The sequence below is a fragment of the Uloborus diversus genome, chromosome 4 (assembly GCF_026930045.1).
Source record: "Uloborus diversus isolate 005 chromosome 4, Udiv.v.3.1, whole genome shotgun sequence".
NCBI classification, from domain to species: domain Eukaryota; kingdom Metazoa; phylum Arthropoda; class Arachnida; order Araneae; family Uloboridae; genus Uloborus; species Uloborus diversus.
In genome coordinates, this window is record NC_072734.1 from 142,514,891 (window position 1) to 142,535,534 (window position 20,644).

Here is a 20,644-nt window from a genome sequence, read left to right on the forward strand (position 1 = left end):
CTTGTCATACTTATTCAAAATTTCGGATTAATCTTTCACACTCAAGTCATCACGACTTGCTAGCTAACAATTTTAACTTAATTGTAAAAATGAACTGTCAACCCCTGTAGATAGCTGAATGTGCACGAACTGATTGAAACTCAGTGGTCAGGCTGCAAGGCGAAACAGATCTGCGAAGTGGAAACAGGCAGCACCAACTAAATATATGGCTCTGAAACAGTTCTCTTGTGACTGCTTCATTCTTCTTCTTTTTTTTTTTTTTTTTTTTCATTCAACTCTCCAAGAAAAAAAACGTACAACCTTCACCTTTTTTTTTTTCGTTTTTGTTTATGTGAATTTGTTATTTTATTAGTGCTGCACTGTTTTAAATCCCGAAAGAAAAAATAAAATCCTGGTTCTATTCAGAGAAGAATTAGCATATGCTCTCTAAAAGTTTGATTTTATAAAACGGCGAGGATGATTTTATTAAAAGATAATTCTAACATATTTTTATATAGTAATGATTCTGTTCTTCCAGATTTGATTTTATAAAGCGGCTGATTTTATAATCCAGTGATTTTACTAGTGGCGGGCACTGTATAACCTTGTTTATCCGAAATAACTGGGATCAAAGGCAATCCGGATGATCAAAAATCCGGATAATCCGGGCAATATAGATAAAAAGGAAAGCAAATCTTAAAAAAAGCAGACTTGCTGCTCATAGTGACAAAAAGGAATATTTTGTTTCAAAATGGTGAATCGTTTTTAAAACAATATCAAAGCAATTTTCCCATAATTTCTCAACAAGGTTTAATCACATATGAGGCAGTGAGAAGCAAAGGGATGCAAGTGGCAAAATTAAAAATTTGGAGATAACCAGTACAAATGGTAGGTGAACCTCTCCTCTGTGTTGAGGCAAGAGATTGTACTGGTAGCCCAGGTGGGTGCTGCTGAATAGCATGATTTAGAAAAAAAATTTCAATGAAAGCCTACCTAGGAACTGATCTTTAAACGAGTTTTACTCGAAACTTAAAATAGTCCACTTGCATCCATTTGCTTCTCACTGTCTCATGTGTCTGAATAAAAAACGGATAATCTAATTCTTCATCATTATAGTTCAGCTGCAGTGATGTTTGTTAAATTTATTGAATTTTAGGAATTACTCAGATAATCGCAACTACCGAGATTTGGCGTCTTGGCAGCATTTTAAATTTACGTATTATAGCAACCTCGTAGACGTGATTTGTTGTCTTTGCGGAGTTACAAATTCTTCCAACTCCGGCGGTCTGCGCAATTTTTAAGGCTATGGCGGTTCAAATAAAAGAAAGCATTCAGATCATTGTAATACTAACATAGGAACTATCACTTGTCTATGAGATATAGACTTCTTAACTCAGCATTTATAGGCCGTACGTTTTACACAACTAGGTTTGTAGTTTGTGCACTTCAGTAACCCCCTTCACGCATTTGCCCGTGTCCGACACTGGCGAAAGTTATCGGCTAATTTGCACATGCACCTGCCCGTGTCTCCTCACACGGATTACTGTACCCGCGTTTGAGATCCGTTCTAGTAAAAATAGATAAGCCTGATTGTAATGAACCTTACTTATCACAAAACTATTCCCGCACGGCGATGCCTGTGCTAAAAATTTGAAGGGTGACAAATTGAACAGAAAGTACCACATTAAGTAAAAAACGAAGCCCCCCCCCCTCTCCCCAAGTGAGAAAGGTAATTGATATAAAAACATCACTAAATCTACAACAAAACGAAAATCTATACCCTTCCTCCCTCCTATCGTAGAGAAAAGAATTTAATTAAAAAACGGAATTGGAACGCAAAAAGAAAATCCCGCTCCACCTTAGCCTCATAAAATGTAAAAAGAGTGTTCGGCTTTTCATTTTTCGAAATTTATCATGAATGGCTGCTGTACGCATGCCTTGTGTAAACCACACGGTGCATTTTGATGATTTGCTATAGGTTTGTGAAGAACTGTTTTGTTATAAAGAAATTGGCGAGGAAAAGACAATATGTTCATTTTTATGCTTGTAAGTACAACAGTTTGATTTTAATATTTTAAAATTCAAAATAATTATGTGCTCAAATTGTTTACACTTTGGTTGCGTATTTTTTTTTTTTTCCTTTATAATTATTTCATTTTAAGTATAGCTTTTACGCCACCCTGCTCCTTAGTTAAAACTGAAATTGCGAAAAATAACCTGCACAAGTTGACCAGTTTTTCTGGAGAAAAAAAAACCTAGTGCTTTAAGGGGTTGAAGGGAAAAACTTACTTCAAATCCCGGCGGATGGTTCGCTTGTACACACGAAGCATGTGAATCTGTCGTCTCATCCCCATCTTCACTGGAGATGTATGCCTGTATATCTACACCGTACTCGATCACGCACGCCAATAGATCTGCGTGCAACCCGGAAAAAACACAGAAATGCTTGGCAGTGAAAAGAAAAAAAAAACAAAACGCAATCGAAAGAAACTGAGCGTTCCAAATCACGACAGCGTGAAAGCACAAAGCCGCACAATATTATATTCGATTATATTCCCCAAGCAGAGAGATCACTCTTTGCAACTCCTTGTGGAGCTGTCAGCTGTGAGTGTGTATCGTTGTTTAACCTTATTCGCGTAAAGTCGCCACCGCGGCCTCTTCCTCATTAGCACAGGGCCAACCACGTGGTCAGAGTCCGCCAAATGCCAGGCGTGGGGAACTGGGGCAAAAGGAAAAGCGCGTATCTATGCATGATTCAGTCGTTTTCGGTTTGACCAGTTTCTGGTGAAACGAAACGAGCGGGGAGGGAAAAACTGCAAAAAGGAAACGTCCCGAATGGAAAAGGTAAAAAAAAAGGAAGATTGCCTGTGTTTGAAGGGCAAACTCCAGAAACACACACACAACAAAAGCGAATGTGACTCGCGTGACAGAGAACACAAAACACGGGCTTTTGTTTTGGCAACGAAAAGTTTTATGAATGGTTTTGCAATTTAATGGTGAGGAAGAAAAAAAATGTTTTATTTTCCGCAGCGGATAACAAAAATAAGGAAATTTTTAATCACAAAACACAAAACTATCATATCTACATAAGAAATTTCCCAATATTCTATACATTCAGACGTAAATAATAAGCAGTTCATCAAACTTACTACTACCTTGACATTGTTCTGACGGCACAAAATTATTTTTTTTAATTGGCATTTTTCCTTACTATTGCAAGAAAAAGAACAATACAACCTCGTTTATATGGACCAAAGGCAATCCAGAAGATCGAAAATCCGGATAATTGGAGTAATATAATATAAGTAAAAAGCAAAAGAAAGTCAAAAATAGTTTCAAAGTACAGGAATTTTTCGAAGAAATATAGGAATTTTCAAGAACGCACAGGAACTTTCTAAGAAAATTATGAATGACAGAAAGATATACCACTTTCCTTCATCTATAAAGCAGGAATGCCCACCTGGGGGGGGGGGGGTCATGGCACAGGCTGCGCCATTTAAATTCTTAGGGGGTGTTGAGGGGCATTTTTCTTATTTTTAGGAGGGGTCTTGCTTTTGGGGGGAGGGTCTTCGCGTAATTTAAGGAGGTTGCGCCTTTGCTCTTGGGAGGGGGGCACCCCGTATAAAGTATGCTAAATACAGAGAACAACACTGTGAAATTCGAAGAAAGTTTTTGTTAGCGTTTGAAATCTGAAATTGTTTAATGTGTAACAGGAACAAAAATAAAATTGCCTTCAAGAGTGGGCAGAACCCAATTATTGTTACAAGTCGATGGATAAAAGGGCTTCACATTTGTAACAACGCATCACTTCTATCGACAACGCTGAACACTGACTCTGTGGAAATCAAGCTAAATATCGCCAAACTGACATTGGACTCGGCATCCATTTTTGAAACAAAATGGAACTCTACATTGGCATTAAGTGCAACCCAGTATTTTCCCAAAGTTGTGCGCGTATTGGAGGAAAAAAAATGCAAACTACTGTGTGTCTCTAATGTTTCTTAGATCTTCATCGTTTTAATTACAAAATAATACAGGTAGCTTTAAACCAATGGGAATGCTTTTGAATACTTCGCTAAATTTTCCTACAGTAGTGAAAGTTTTTTTTTTTTTTTTTTGAAAATTAAATTTAAATTAAGCAGAACAGAGAGAATAAATACCCCATTAGTTAAACAAAATGTGGCAAAACTTCCTTTTAAGAACTAATTTTCAGGAGTAGATCGTAATCAGAGACTTGCTCGTAAATCCAAGATCATGACTATCAAAGTGCGTAGCTATTCTCATTATTAAACATGTTTCCGAGTAACAATTCGTTTATTTTTATAACGTTAAATTGCCTCTGAATCAAAGCAATTACTATTGTTTTGCCGATGGTTACAATGAAGATTAAAAGTCAAAGCGTATTGAAAATTATTTTCATTTTTTTCCAATTACGCGATTTAAAAAATTGGAAGACGTAAATCATAAGGAAAAGGGTTATTATATTGCTAATTATACGCAAGAGAAATTATGCGGAAAAATATACAGCATTTTAAACATACTCGATAACATTCATATCTATGCACAATGCAGTGCCGGCCCATGATGCACAGCGTCCTTTGACAATATAAAACGAGCGGATGTGTGCATCACATGAGTTCCTTTTACTTCAATTTAAAGTCATTTCCCATTACTAGTAATTTTAATGTGATTCAATACTTTACTCTCTAAATATCACCAACAATGGCCAAATTGAAACAGATTTTAAATTTAAAAAAATCGCCAAATTTGTCGCCAAGTTGGCGACAAAACTTGGCGACCAAAAGACTGGCGATATATCGCCAAGAGTCCGACAAATTATAACACCACTTGAATTTACATCGAAATTAACAATGATTTCCCCCAAAAACGGGGCAAACGACCCCTTTAGAAACACCCGAATACAACCAAAAGGGGAGGTGCACAACTAGACCCCACTAGGAGTCTACGTACCAAATTTCAACTTTCTACGACTTACCGTTATTGAGTTATGCGACGCATATCCGCACATACATACATGCGTACATACAGACGTCACGAGAAAATTCGTTGTAATTAATTCGGATATTTCGCGTGTGTCTATACGTTCTTCGGCATTTATCCACGTGTGGTCGAGTCGAGAAAAAAACTCAATATTCATTCGGGGGTGAGTAAAATGGAAATTAAAGTCTATTTTTGACTGATTTTTTTTTTTTTTTTTTTGTAAAAGGAAGTAGAAAGCGGCCGTAACCACCGTTAGACATTTCATTACAGCAATCATTATGTAATATTAAAATGTTAAGAATGTATGCATGCATAGAAACATTATAACAAGTACATAATCATACAAATTTTATTAAAAACAAAAGTTTCAAAGTTCTTAAAGCAATATTTTTTGCAAATTTCATTTGAGACCTTATCCAAGCATTTAAATTCAAAAACACTAATTTCTCCGCTTTTAAGGAACAAAAATTCTAAAACTTCCCTCTGATCCTCCATAAGCTAGGGGGCAACGCAAACCTACGAAACAGCTACATCCAGGCCTTGATCTATAAAATTTGGCCCCCTCCCCCCCCCTCGCAACAAAATCTGTAAGGCCCCCCTCCCCAGAGGCTAGCAGTGTATATTTTCAACAAGGTCATAGTGCTAGTTTTTTTTTTTTTTTTTTTTTTTTTTTCAATTTCTTGGGCCGTTGGGCCCCTTAAAGTACGAACCTAGATTTCGTAAGTAGACCACAACACACATTTAAATTAACATCAATCTAGAACGCCATGACTAAATTGATAATTTCAAGTTTGTTTCATCGAAAAAGAATAGGTTTGAAATAATTCAAGTACGATTAAAGTCGGAATTCGTATCTTAATGCGATTAATTTAACATTTGAAATTTAAACACTCGCTTCTAATGTTAAATATCCCACGCGACAGTTGAAAAAATTAATGAAAAAATTTAATTTACTAATTCTCATACATTCAAAAATTAGAAATTATTTCAGCAATGCAATCCAATTAAAATGCAAAACAAATGTGATCTGAATATTTGTAAACGATTGGGGTTTCAAAGGAATGAAAAAAATTTTTAATGACCAAATTCATTTGCACTCAATCAAAAACCGATTCAGTTATTAAATTAATTCCAAACTTAATTCATGCGATTTATTTACTTAAATGTACGTCACAAGATGGAACAAAACATTCATTGAAAACATATCACTCAGTACAGGAAACAAAACTTAAACATCAGCTTCGAAAAATAAGAAATTTGTGAACTGCAATGGAGCAACAGCAAATGAAATGAATGAGATGCTTTTTGAAGAGAAACTCAGAATTTAGATCATTTGAAAAAACAAGCTGATGTGTGCATCACATGACTTCCTTTTACGCCAATTTAATTATAATAGTGCCTTGGTGCAAGCAAAGAAACACTTTAAATATTTTTACCCCAAGTTTGTTGCGAACTGAAGCAGAAGAAAAACGTTTTATACAGATATTTTTTCACAATATTGGACATTTTAATGTGATTCCATGGTTAACTCTCTAAATATCGCCAATAGAGGCCAAGGAAAAAAAAAACTGCCAGATCTATCGCCAAGTTGGCAGAAAAACTTGGCGACCAAAAGCTTGGCGATATATTGCCAAATTATAACACCACTTGAGTGGTGGACCCTTTGGAACATCCGAATGTAATCAAAAGAGGAGGTGCACAACTGGACCCCACTAGGAGTCTACGTACCAAATTTCAACTTTCCAAGCCATACCGTTTTTGAGTTATGCGAGATACATCACGAGAAAACCCGTTGTAATTAACTTGAGGATCGTCAAAATAGATATTTCGTGTTTCTATACATTCATAGGAATATATCCAAGTGTGGACGGGTTGAAAAACACCCCAATATTCATTCGGGGGCAAGCAAAATTTTTGGCCGATTTTTGGGGAAAAATTTTTCGCGAATACTATACTTCCTTGACTTCGTAAAAGAAAGTTTGAAAAAAAAAATTAATATGCTAAGTTTTTCGTTCACATATAGGCGAGAGTCGGGAGGAATAAGACACCTGCATTTGAGTCGAAATAAAATGCGAAAAATTATTCCTAGCTTGTCCAACAGGTATTAAGTTTCAGACTCTGGCGTAACTATTTATTTCGGCATAAATGCAGCTCTCCCATTCCTCCCAACTCTCTGCTACTATGTATTTTTTCCGTAATGAAAAACGATATTTACTGGAAAGGCTTTAAGATGCCAATGCTAGAACTTCGAGGTGAAAATACCCAATAGATGAGATATCAATAAATATATTTGTTGCACAAATATATTTTGCGTTGCACAAATATATTTGTGCAACGCAGTAAATATGATTTATGCATAAATATTGCAAGAAGTTGCGGACATGTGCAGCTAGTATCGGATGACTTATCATCCAAAAGCCCAAATTTTCTGCATTGAAAAAGGGGTTTATTGAAATCCCCAAACAAGTGTTTGCAACTCTTTGCAATATTTGTGCATTAATGATGTAGTTTCTAATGGTTACTAGCACTAATAGATCTTTGATTTTCCTGCATTGTTTTAAGAGTATATGTTTACATATGTATTTTTCTATTTTTTTCAGCAATAAAGTAAAAACTGTAGCTTTTGAGGAGAATTTTTCTACGATGAGGGATAAATGTTGTTCCCCAGCAGTGGTGATGTTCGATAACGTTTAATTCCACGACAGTGCAAAACGAACTATTTTATATAATCGAGCCTGATCCCTACATCCTGGTCAACGCAGTAATGAGTTTACTACTCGCGCGATCTCGATAATTCTACCTACTATAAACGAATTACTAATCAGTTTCCACATCCAGTCCATCTACCATCTCGCAGTGGTCAAGCTGTGCCTTTGGCGCTCCATGTTTCAACAAAATAAAACGTTTATGGTTCTGCCATCCAATAATATTAGTCCGAGTTTTTGGGAGTGTACTGTAGGGGAAGGTGGGGCACTTTTGAACTTTTCAAATAATGCAAACTTAGCTGAACATGTAATTTGGACATTTTTGCTTCAGTTAAATTTTATTTTACTCCATTATTTCATCAAATTAAATTTTCATACAAAATTAAAAAGTCACAACAACGTCCCAACTTGCCCACTAGGTGGGGTACCTTGGGACACTAGCAAAAAAAAACTTAAAAGAATAGAAAATACTAATCGTAATTGATTTAAAAATCTTTATTTACAAACTGACAGCCTAACAAATTTTATTAGGTTCTATATTCTTATTTTAAATTTATTTATATATCGTCTTAAAAGTTCTTTCACTCAATCCATATGTTTTAGCAGCCTCTCTAATTGAAATCTTATTACTAAAAACATTTTCTGCTGCTGTTTCTGAGCAGAAACCCTATTCTCAATTTTAGTTCATTTAAAACCCTCAACAAATTTATTAAGTACAATGAAATAGGCTTTTTCTGTACTGTACACTGATGGGACAGTATCCGAACCTGCCCCACTTAGGTTGTTAAATTGTCATTATATATCTACTTTTTAAAAGTTAATTTTTTAGTTTAGTTTATTAAAGTTTTAGCAGCACACTACATTTTTTTAACCTTGAAATTTTAACGAAAGGACATGTTTCAATTCCCACATGCTCCGACTTGAATTATTTCATTTCCTACTTGAAATTTTTAATAATAAAACCAACCATTAATGCAACTCGAACCTTTGAAAACAGAAAATTTAGATTAGTGCTTATCTGTTAATGTGAGAAATTCCAAAGTACAATGAAGAGTAGAGCCTGCTGTCCTCTATGATGTTCTAAAAGAATTAATTTCTGCTTGCAAAATTAAAGCTGAAATTTATAGTGTCCCAAGGTGGGCCATGTAAAAGGGGGGTCCCACCCTCCTTTATGTTAAAATTTCTTCCAACTTGACAAAACAACTTCTAGTAACGAAAGTCGACGTGAATGCAAACCAAAACAATTGTTATTCTAAGCAGTAAACTACACCCTTAACGAAACAAACAAAAAAAATAAGACTTAAAACGAAACGTACAGGGACGACGACAAGGGAACCTTACAGAACAAATGATATTCGAGAACAACGGAAAATAAATAATGAGGACTGAAAAGGGAAAGTGTCAATAAAAAGTGATTCCAGAAACATATCATTAATCAAACCTTTCACTTTTCCCGAACACTGTTTACTTCGAGAACATTCGAAAATTTTAAAGCAACCGGAAACCTTTGACCTAAAAAATGACTAATTAGATTCCCATCTGAAACTTTCATTCACATGCAAAACTGTTTTGACCAATCTTTTAAGATCTTCCTCTTGTTAATCCAGCAATATATATATATATATATATATATATACGGGAGAGGAGGGGGGATTAATTATATTTTTATTTCTTTATGTTATAGCTTCTGTCAAAAAATTAAAGTAAATTTCATTTGCGTGAAAATTAAAAAAAACACACTAGTTCATTAATCAAATCAACAATATTTTAACAAATTATTCTTCTCTTAAAAAAACATGTCAGCTGATGAGCATGAAAATTCAAAAGAAAACTGAAATTTCGCAGCGCCGGTTTCATGCAAAACTAGCTCTGATTTACGATGACTTATTTATGAATGCGTTTGTTACGTTCTATGGACATTTTTCGCATTTTAAAGCCCTGTATGTAAGCTTTTTTGGGCACGGAGTCAGTAAAATTATTTCAGTTGGTTGACGTTGACAGATAAATCAGTGCAGCAAAGTCGCTTGATGAACAAAACTGCTTAAAAATCGGCGACGTTTCGAATACAGATGGTGCCACTGAAATCAATTATTCTTTATGTTCTGTACTCCATCTATTGAGTAACTAAATAACTAGAGCGTAATATCGCCTTCTGTACTTCCAATTATCATTGACCAGAAACAGTTCACGCGAAAACCAACATGTTACAGCAACTGCAAAATATAATGCTTTGCAACAGATTCAAGGGGTTACAAGTAATCTTTTTAAATGTAAAACAATATTTGCTTTTCTGGAAAAAAAGTGACAATGAAGCGAATAGCTCATATAGAACACATAGCACCACGCGCCCTATATAATTTTAATCAATGATTTATTTCGTGCAAATTGTTTTCAGGGTTCGTACTCAGTTTCAGAAATAAAATGAAGTAGTTTTGAAGGAGTATAAAATGAAATTTTGAAGGAGAACTTCATAATAGGCTGTCATTAAATGATTTTGCACTTTTTTTAACATATCTGAACCCCTTTCCTCTTTTATCACTTTTCACTTAATTCTTCCTTTTGCCACATGTCATATTTTTTATAAACATATTGTTACAATAACTGTGTGATGTCACTTTTTGTCACCCTCTCTCTCTTCCCCTTGTCCCAATTTCATGAACCCGTCTCCCCAACAAAGCATTTGTGGATGACCCTTTTTACAATATCATAACTGCAATTTACAATCACTTAACATAGTAGATCTACTTGTGTATTTTTAAATAATAATTAGACGACCTGACTTTTGCCGCTCAAATGGAGGGAAAAACAAAAATAATAAAACTTGAAAAAATAGCCAATCACCATTTAAGCATGTTTTACTTCACTTATGAAATGGCTTGGTAATCTAATAATATTTTCACCTTCAATTTTTATGACTTCTTTGATCAATTTGTAAATTACATCTTAATGAAAAAAAATATACGAAATTACTACATTAAAATCCAACTTATACAATCGCCCTTGTGACGAAGTTAAGTTGTCGATTGAAGTATTAAGTTACTGTCATAGAGGAAGATTATGTAGTTGAACTAAAAAAGAAGGAGTTTTGAAGGAGTTAAAACCAAAATGAAGGAGTTTGAAGGGCCCTTCAAAAAAATTGCCTAAATGAAAGAGCATTGGAGGAGTTTTGAAGGAGCGTACGAACCCTGGTTTTAAATAAGCAACCCGGATAAAAACTAAAATCACGAACGATAGAACAACGAATTTTCTTTTAAGGTATAAAATTTTTCAAAAAGACATTCAGCAAAAAGAAAATTATAAGTTAAGTGAAAAGAAAACAGTGATACTTTGCAAGCGGCGCGGCGTGACAAATTGCAGCCGAGAGGAACCAGGCAACACCGCCTTAAATAAACGAATACACAAGCTTTAAAATTTAACGGTTACCAAACATGGGTTTCTTCAAAACCTGCCCAAATTACCTAGCCGGGGAACGAATCCAGACATTTACCTCTTAATGATTATTGACTGAAGATTACAACAGCCTGAATGGCAATGATAGTTAAAATTCATAGTGGTGTCCGGGTCCATTCTCAAGAATAGTCCAAGCGGAAAACTCGCGTGAGGAAGCTTCATCAAATCTCATACGTATGATCTTTGATGACTTTTAGGATGCTTCTTGTTGAGCAAGTGTGCTTGCTCTGTCCACACTTGTGCACAAACTGCTGCATTTATGCTATGGAAAAGAACTACCTTCTCCAAAGCAAACAAACCTTTTTTAAATAGATTATTGAGGAAAGAATACTCAGATACTCAATGTCCGAAATTAGCGTTTAAGAAACGTTTTTAACTATTCTTCTCCTCTCCCCCCTACCCCCAGGGCAACAGAAAGTACTTCAGTTCAGCTTTTTCAAACAAAATGAAACTGCTCAGTTGAGGGAGCTTTGAACTAATGCGACTATTAAAAATGAAGTTTATAATGTTTCACTAAGAAATAAATTAATTCTAGCAAAATTCGGCTGCAAAAGCGATATTACGTTGGCGAAACTTACAACTAATTTGATGATTGCAGCTAAATTTTGTTTAACTAGAAAAACGAAATAAAACTAATTGTTTCTACATGCCTTATACCAGACAGCCTGGTTATCACAAGACTGCAGTTTTGCTCTTATAAGAACTCCTCAGTCAGGAATAGTGAATAACCGAGCTGGATGCAGATGTCATCTCACTGAAGCGGACAGAGCCAACAAACTGGTTGATAAAGTGAATTTATCTCACCAGCGAGCGTCAGCAGTATGATGCGGTTCGACTCGTGGATTGAAGGTAAAGCTTAGGCATTTAGCACCTTAGCCCTGGTGTAGGGGCGGTAACTTACTGCTAAAAATACCCAAGCTTTAGTTTCAATTCACGAGTCGAACCGCTCGTGGTTCAAAAAAACTTTTTCAGCTAGAGTTCAGGACAACTCCTATTTTTTTTAAGACTTACTAATAGTATTGATTATGCTGCAAAAGTTTGGCGTCTTTTAAGAGAATGCTCACTGACCCCTTAATTTAACATTAGCCGTAGCATAAAAACTGTCAAAAATGTAGAAACATTTAATTTCCCCAGATGTTTTTATGTGAATTTTTTTTTTCTTTTTTTTGCAATGTATATGCATATTACTAGTGCATATTATAATATGTAGCATTGTTTTTTCGGTTCAATGTAATTTTAACTCCCCTCCCCATACTTAGGAAGTTTGGGGGAGGGAGTTGAGCACCCTCTTTCAGTTGAAATAGAAAGCTAAAATTCTTCCAGTATATTGCTACCCACAAGTCTAAAAATATTGAGGGGTGTCCCGATATCTAGGAGAAACTTCTTTTTTTTTACATGTATTTTTGAACCATCTACGCACCATGCTGCGGACACTCGCTAGTAAGGATAAATTCACTTCATCTACCACAGGGTTGTTTGGTTAAATCATGGTTTAAACCGTGGTTTAAACCAAGTAGTTAAACATTTTTTTTCAAAAATGGTTTTTTCAAAAATGGTTCATAAATTTTACATATTATTGTAAAGAGTTAATCTAATTAACGCAAAATAACCAGCAAAGCTTTATAGACAAATTACAGATTTAATAAATTTAGAAACATATTTTTTTTTAAGGTAAATGCAGGTTTTGATAAATAGTTTTTTTTTTCTTTTTTCTTTTTTCAAATCGATGCAGCTTTCCTATTAGCTGCATAAACATACAAGGCAAATAACTTTTTCTAAAATTATATGGAAAGAAATCCGAGTATCTCTTTTATAATTTTTTAACTATCATTATTTTTTAGTCTTTTGCATTTCACAAAATAGACCAAAAAGCATATTTCAACAAAAACTTCATATACTACCGCAGAGTATAAAAGTGACGCACAGTATAAAAATATCTTAGCATTAGAATATTTAAATAAGAGAGAAAAATAATTAAAGAAGTCCAAGAACACAGAGTAGGCATAAAATTGCGCTTATACCAGCACACTTTTTGCATTCCCGATAGACAATGCAGTCAGGACAAGAAAAGAAAATGTATAAAATTATGATAACAGAAAATATTCAAGTAACTATGATGCTCTTATATTTAAAAAAAAAAATGAATGCCAAATTTTTACTTTTTAAAGAACTTTTTTGATCCCCCAATATAATAAAAGAAGTCTCATGTATGAATGGCGGATGAATCAATAACCATTAATTTTTATGAGTCTTCATTATTAAAATATGATAAAAGAGTTCATTTAAGTTGGTACTGAGATTTTAATTAAAATGTTTTTTTTTTCCTTTGACCAAAAAAAAAATTATATTCCTAAATGCATTAAACCTGAGGAATACTGACTACAATGGAAAACAATGATTTTCTTAAAACTACATTCATGTTTCTATATTTGTTGTCACTGACACATTAGGTAAATAACATGATTTGTAATCTTTTTTAAATTTTTAAACAAAATATGCGTTGATCTTTTGATTTTTAAAGTTGTATAATGTACATCCGACTTATGATTCATTTATAGATACTGTAAAATACTTTCCATGTTTAAGATAGCTATGATTATGAGGAAATTAATTTGCAAGAATTTATTCATGCTTATTTGTAATTAACAATGTTCGAACTATCACAGTAAATTATTTCTTTGATCATTTATATCAAGAACCATTTACGTATTGTAATTTTTACAATAGTTAAAAGATTTTCTAACAATATTCTCCTATAAAAACATCTAAGCATGATGAAATGAAATTACAAGATTTTACTCTTAATTATTTAATAAATTACAAAGAAATTAGGAACAAATATGAATATTAAACATTCCTTAACAATCAATGCATAAAATCTTCATGATTTTCGTAAAATAACATTGCTTTGCTTACAAATGGTAATAAAAACCGACTAAACCCGGTTTAAACCAAAAAAAACCCCTGGTTTAAACAAAAACCTTTTTTTTTTTTTTTTGTTGTTTTTTTTTTCAAACAACCGATTTTTATACAAACCCTGATCTACCAGTTTGTTGGCACTCTCAGCTTCAATGAGATGACATCTTCTTCCAGCTCGGGTATTCACTATTCCTGACTGAGGAGTTCTAATACGAACGAAACTGGAGTCTTAGGATGTGATAACCGGGCTGTCTGATTAATTGCATGTAGTCCTGGTTTACGGGCGGTAACTTACTGCTAATTATTTTTAGTTTCATTTTACTGATTTTGAGTATTTTAAAAAAATTGGTTTTAATTTCACAAATATCGCAAACCTTCTGATGTCGTTTAAATCGAGGTCGAAAATTTCTTTCAGATTTATAATTTACATTAAATTTATTTGCTTATTTCTCACAGAACTCCAATATTTAAAGAATCCGTATTAGAAACAACAGTTCACTTTAGTAAGAGAGTCATGAAACTTTCAAAAAGGTAAACCCAAAATCCAAATTGATTGTAAAAATATTACCACTAATTAGGAATTACCGGAGAAGAGAGAAAAAAAGATTGAAGGTCATTTTGAACCATTAATAGCCCATTATTTCCTCAATGCTACCACTTTCAGTAAAGTTCCTTCAAATTGCTGGGGACATTCGTTTGCTCTCCAGAGCATGACACCAAAATCACTGCGTTTATCCACTTATGATTCAGCAATGTTGAATGTTGCGTTTTCCTGCTGCGTGCGAAAGAAACAGCCACACGAATTTTTTGTGCGTTCCTTTGTTACATAATAGTTCAACACGATGAACAAATCTTTCCAGCTGTAAAGAAAACGCTGGCAAAAACCTAACTCGCGCTGTAAGGCGCATTTGAGAATTTATTTATGTATACACTGATAATATGTGCAGTCGTCATTTAGGTGGAGGGAAGGAGCAACCCCCCCCCCCCCTTTTTTTTTCTTTTGCAGAAGAATACCATAAAAAAGCAAACGACGCCAGTCCCTCAGAAAAATGGTAACTATCAAGGGCGCCCATATGGAGGGGGCAAGAGGGCGCTCAAGCTCCCCTTTGAATTTGAACTTCCTTGCTTTTAGTACTTTTTTTCTTTGCGAAAATGTAAAAACATTTTTTCTCCAGCAATTAATGAATAAGGTATTGAAAATGTCAAATTTTAATGGGGGAAAATATCTGAGCCTCCCCCCCCCCCTAAAATTTTGCATATGGGCGCCCTTGATAACTATACTTACTCCTACAAAGCTCCACCTGTGCCACTGGGTACGAGTTTATTAACGCGGTTTACACTAACACTATCGCCCCCTATCTTATAAACTTGCATCCTACCAAACATCTGAACTCTGGTATCTCAGATTTTATATTTAACAAAAATAAAATTAAAAAAAGGATCCTATTCCATTTGGATAGTAAAACAAAGCTTATTTTTGAAATATTCTACGTACTATGTCCTTTTATAGATCTCAATATCGAGTGTTCTTTAAGAAAATTTTAATATCCAACATAAAGGGAAAGTGAATCATCGGTCACCAATTATTTAGAAAAAGCAATCGTGTTTTCTGACGAAGTGTACTTGCAAAGAGGCGGTTGCGCAGTTCATTAACAGCGATAGGTTCCTAGTCTTATATTTAACAAAAATAAAATTAAAAAAAGGCTAAGAAATATTCTACCTTCATAACTGTTCAAAATTTTAATATCCAACATAAAGGGAAAGAAAGAAACAGCGCCCTTCATAACTGACAACAGAAAGAACACGTTTTCACTCTTGAAAACACAATTTTACGTAAAAATACGACTAAGTATTCTTTTAATCATTTTGTGCAATGAAACCTGAAATCAAATAAATTGTTGCTTCCAAGAAACATAACGAAGTTATCTTAAATGTGGGGAACATTAAGTACAAAGCAAACAGAAAGGCGAAGTAAAAAAATCATCAGCAGAGTTCGTTGATTTAAATTAGCTTGATTTAAATCGTGATTAAAATCATGATTTAAATCAAGTGATTTTTTTAAAAAAAAATCATTGATTTATATCAAGTGATTTTTTAAAAAAAATTAATTAATTTGAATTAAGTGATTTTTTTCACAAAATCACTAATTAAAATCAGTTGATTTTACTTTGATAAATTAATTTTGCATTTTTAGAATGCATTGCTCTAAATTTAACTACACTGCATTATACTATCTTATCTTCAACAGGCAAAACTACATAGATCCTTCTTTCTCTATGTGTAACTGATTTTCACTCTATTGCTTTTACTAAAAAATTAGAGTTTAAAACAAAATAAAAATTTGGAGTTTTTCTTATACACCATGACTAATCTAGTTCAGAAAAATAATTGTGCAACATATTATTTTACACTAAAAACGTACATGATGATGGAAACCATATCTTTAAGCAAAGCATAAAACAAAATCACATCTTATCTATTTATAAATCTTAAAATATTATTGAATAGTTAGAGAACTTATCTTAATTTTAAAAGTAAGTTGAATGGATTCATCTATTGTATCAAATATATCATGTTTATAAATGTAAAGTAATTAATATCTACAAATTTTTGAACCCCCATTTAAAAAGAAAAATCCGATTTAAATTTTTTAAAAAATCCGACTTTTATTTTATTTTTATTTTTTTTTTAAATAAAAAAAATCACGAAGCTTGATCATCAGTGAAAGTTTTCAACTCAAAAAGTACACGGAACTTGCTCTACAAATGATTATTACATAGCACTTAGTTTGATGACATGACTTTCGATCTACGGCCTGTTAAGTAGTTCGTTGCTTCAATTCAATGACGTTCAACTTCAACGTAACTGGTATTTTGTTTATTTTCTTTTAGATCATCGATGGAATCATCACACGAGGGAATTCCGAATGTTTCTCAGTACAGATGGGTCTATAATGGATCGCAGTTGGAAGTATAAGCAATCAAAATTTAAATTGGATCTTAAGTAGACAATCGTGATTAATGTATACTACTGCAAAAAAAAAAAAAAAAAAACCAGCATGGTGTTATTTTGCTTTTTGACGAGATAATGCATAACAGAGCAATGGTGGCTAAATGCGGCTTTCATAGGGTACATGCGGTTTTCTGTTAAAATGGGTTCTGCGTCATTATTATTAGCTTTTATTACATTTGCTCTGTAGTAGTTGTGCGGGGACCATAGCTCGATGATGGGGACAAGCTTTCTAAAAACAAAAATTAATCGCAGAAATAGTTAGTTGTTGATAAAGTTACCAAATTCATCTCATGGCTGAACTTCAGTAAGCACAGAATTGTGAAAAATAGAATTCGGAAATTTTACAAAATTTGAAAATTCAACTTTTCCTCGAATCAAGTCCTCAATTAAAAAGAATTTTTAAACGAGTGAAAATACTCTTTCTGAATTCACGCAGGTCAGTGATGCTATTAACAATGGACGATACACCTCCTCAATTGTCTAGAAATCCTTCATCACGTCCTCAACTTTCACAAAAGGGAAAATGAGCGATCAGGGAAATGGAAAAAACAAAAACATGGTGCACAAAAATGCGATTTATCTCACCATTTTTGTAATGAAAATATCATTTTACTATCCTTCCGCTACTTTTGTTTAATGATATTCTATTAGTTCGTGCTTTTGAAGCCAAATTTTTACATCAAGAGATTGATTTTGGTACTGTATCATGGAAAAAGAAATGTACATTTAAAATAAAAGATATTTAATAAGTTAGTTTGAAAATTCTTTAACTGAAACTATTATTTTCTGCTAATACCGAAAATACCGGTGTTTTGCCTCTGCAAATACCGGTATTTCCAAATTGAAAAATTGCTCGAAATACCGGTATTCGGTAAACCGGTACTGCAATCCCTACTTATAATGTTAAATCATCCAGAAAATATATGCCTGTAGTAGATCTTTATTTTTTTCCCCCGTTCCCACGAAATTCGAAATGCAGATTTCACCCTAGAACTATATATCTTTCTTTAAACATTTAATGCACTTTTTACCTGCTTTGAAGACAATGTCATAAGACGAAAACAAACATCAGAAAAAAAAAACATGGCACGTGATGTACTCAGCATTAGCCAAATCGGAGAGCCCAGAGCTTCACAATGCATGGACATAATGGAAATCTCATGACAAGTATTCAATTACAATCTCTAACTCTGATCTCCGACTTCTGGTAAACAAAATATTTAACTTACTTGACAGCTCAAACCTCCTACAAGTGGTTTGATTAAGGAAAACTAGAGACATTTTCCTTACACGGTACATAACAAAAATCTGTCTTGAAAGCCGTAAATAGTTTTTTCCCCTACAATGAAACATAAGATTCTGAAGTAACTAGCGTACGAGGTTTTGAAATGAGGAATTTGATAACAACATGATGTACATAGAATTTTAAGTAACGCTATCAACGTTAATTCTTTGTCTAAGAAAATAAAATATTAACCAATGCTGAACAATTAAAGTATATCCTTCTTCAAAAATTGCACAACAATTTAATTAGTTGAGTTACTATTCAACTTGTCTGGGCCAGATTGTTTTTCACCCTTTTCTACGACAATGGCTAGAAACTAACACCAAAAATCTCTTCTGAAAAAAAAAGTAGGGTTTGAAATTAGTGATCGATCGTAATCTTATTTTGCACAAATAATAATAATAATAATAATTTTGACGACAGCAATTTCACGTCCAGTAGTATAGTCATTTTTGCCTCCTGTTTTTTTTTTTTTTTGGTTTTTTTTTTTTTTTTTTTTAATGTTAGGTGACGACTATAATTAATGGCTAATCCGAATGCCTTCTGTTATATTACACGGAGAGCCTAATGAGAATAGGCATCTGTACACATGCGCTCCATCTTAATAAAATTGCCAATTCCTAAAAAGTTTTTAAAAGAAATTTGTTTACAGTAATTGTTCGCTTACTTATCCATAATTTTATCAGCAAAGCTCTAATGTTCTGAGCAAACTTCGTAAGAAATAAATAAGTATTGTAGACAGGGCCGCCTAGAGCCAAGACGGGTCCCTTGTCAGTTTGCTCTCCAGGTCCCTCTCCACCATTAAACTTATTGTTACACAGTTCCCGTGCCGGGCCCCTAGTTTTTGACTAGGCTCACATGAACTCTCGTTAATCCTGACCAGGGCAGTTGGCGGCGGCAGAGGGCCCCTTATCAGTTAGGTCACCAGTCTCCCTCCTCCCATAAAATTTATACTACACTCCAATTCCGAGCTGGGTTTTCCCCCCACCCCTAAAAGCCGGGTCCCTAATCTCTTGACTAGGCTGTCATGGCCTCTCGTCGCTTCTAAAAAGTTTGCTTTTTTTAATTTAACAAATACAGAATACTATTAATACTCGAAATGCAGCCGATTGGCTAATTTTTATCTCATACACATATATGTAATTGGATTGCAAGTAAAAAAGATACAACATTAACGCAAATGCAGACCTTAACTAATGCAGATAGGTATGACTACGGTCAAATTCTTTGGATTTCATGGAGATGTATTTATACCATATTTTGCGCTAAGATTTTCATTTAATACAAAAGATTAAAAGGATTTGAGTTTACTATTCAAAATTCATAGTAACGTCTATATTAGAACATGTACATTATTCAATAAAACAGGTGTTTCAGGAAATGGATTCAAAAGCAAAATTAGCTTGAATTTGTTTTCTTTCTAGAGCACATATTACTTAATCTAAATCAATTCTCAAATATCGCAGAGGAGTGTACCAAAGGGAGTTCACAGACCTTTCGGTACCATAGCAACAATTAATACTAAGGAAGGTGAAGTCGAAACAATCAATGGTCAGCAACCAGTGAACTTTTAATATTTACTATTTTTAAATCATTCAGTTCTTAGTAATCAACCATTTCGGGCGTTTTTAAATTTATTTATTTTTTTATTTAACGATTAAACTCAAAATAGGGAATGGAAATACCATGTTAAATTTTCAACATCCTTTGGTTGTTTTCCTATGATAGTTGAAATTTTTAAGGCTAAATCCTTTCACATATAGTCTGTGCTGTTTTTGAAAAAAATATTCAGGGGAACACACCCTTTTATAGATTTAAAAATTTTTATTAATCCAAAAAATCTCGATTCACATTACGTATACCTCCTTTAACTCAAAAAGCAGACTTAAAAAAAAAATGATTTGAAACTAATCTAATATGTAGGTATATGCATTGTTTCTACAATAATAAAACAAGTATTTCGAAGAACAACCCCCCCCCCCCCCCGCCTCTCAATTGCAGTATTTATCGCATGTAGGGATTTTTTTTTTTTTTTATGCTAAGAGATTGCCACAGAAACTATTGCCATGGTGGTTTTTTTTTTTTTTTTTTTTTTTGCCTTATGTGCATGCGTGCACAAACGGAAACATGCAGATAATTTTCTGTAACTTAATTTTTATTTTTTCAAAAAAAAGTAAATAAGGAATGATATACGAAATAACATCAAAAGATATATATAGCCCCAGGGGTCTGGCCAGAGGATATTTGGGTCCGTTAACGGACCCTTCACAAAATTCCAATGAACCAAAACGGA

At 33.7% G+C, this 20,644-nt stretch overlaps 1 protein-coding gene across 2 annotated transcripts in view; it reads right to left on the minus strand.

Moving 5' to 3' along the window:
- Positions 1-20,644, minus strand: part of LOC129221330 (long-chain fatty acid transport protein 1-like) — a 110,112-nt gene that overhangs the window by 39,342 nt on the left and 50,126 nt on the right. Inside the window, exon 1 of one of the 2 annotated variants that reach the window (XM_054855798.1) lies at positions 2,269-2,587. The exons of the other annotated variant lie outside the window; for it this stretch is intronic. Coding sequence (XP_054711773.1) covers positions 2,269-2,333 — 65 coding nt within the window. The 5' untranslated portion in view covers positions 2,334-2,587. Of the gene's footprint in view, positions 1-2,268; positions 2,588-20,644 lie in introns of those variants that run through there. 2 annotated transcript variants of the gene reach the window in all.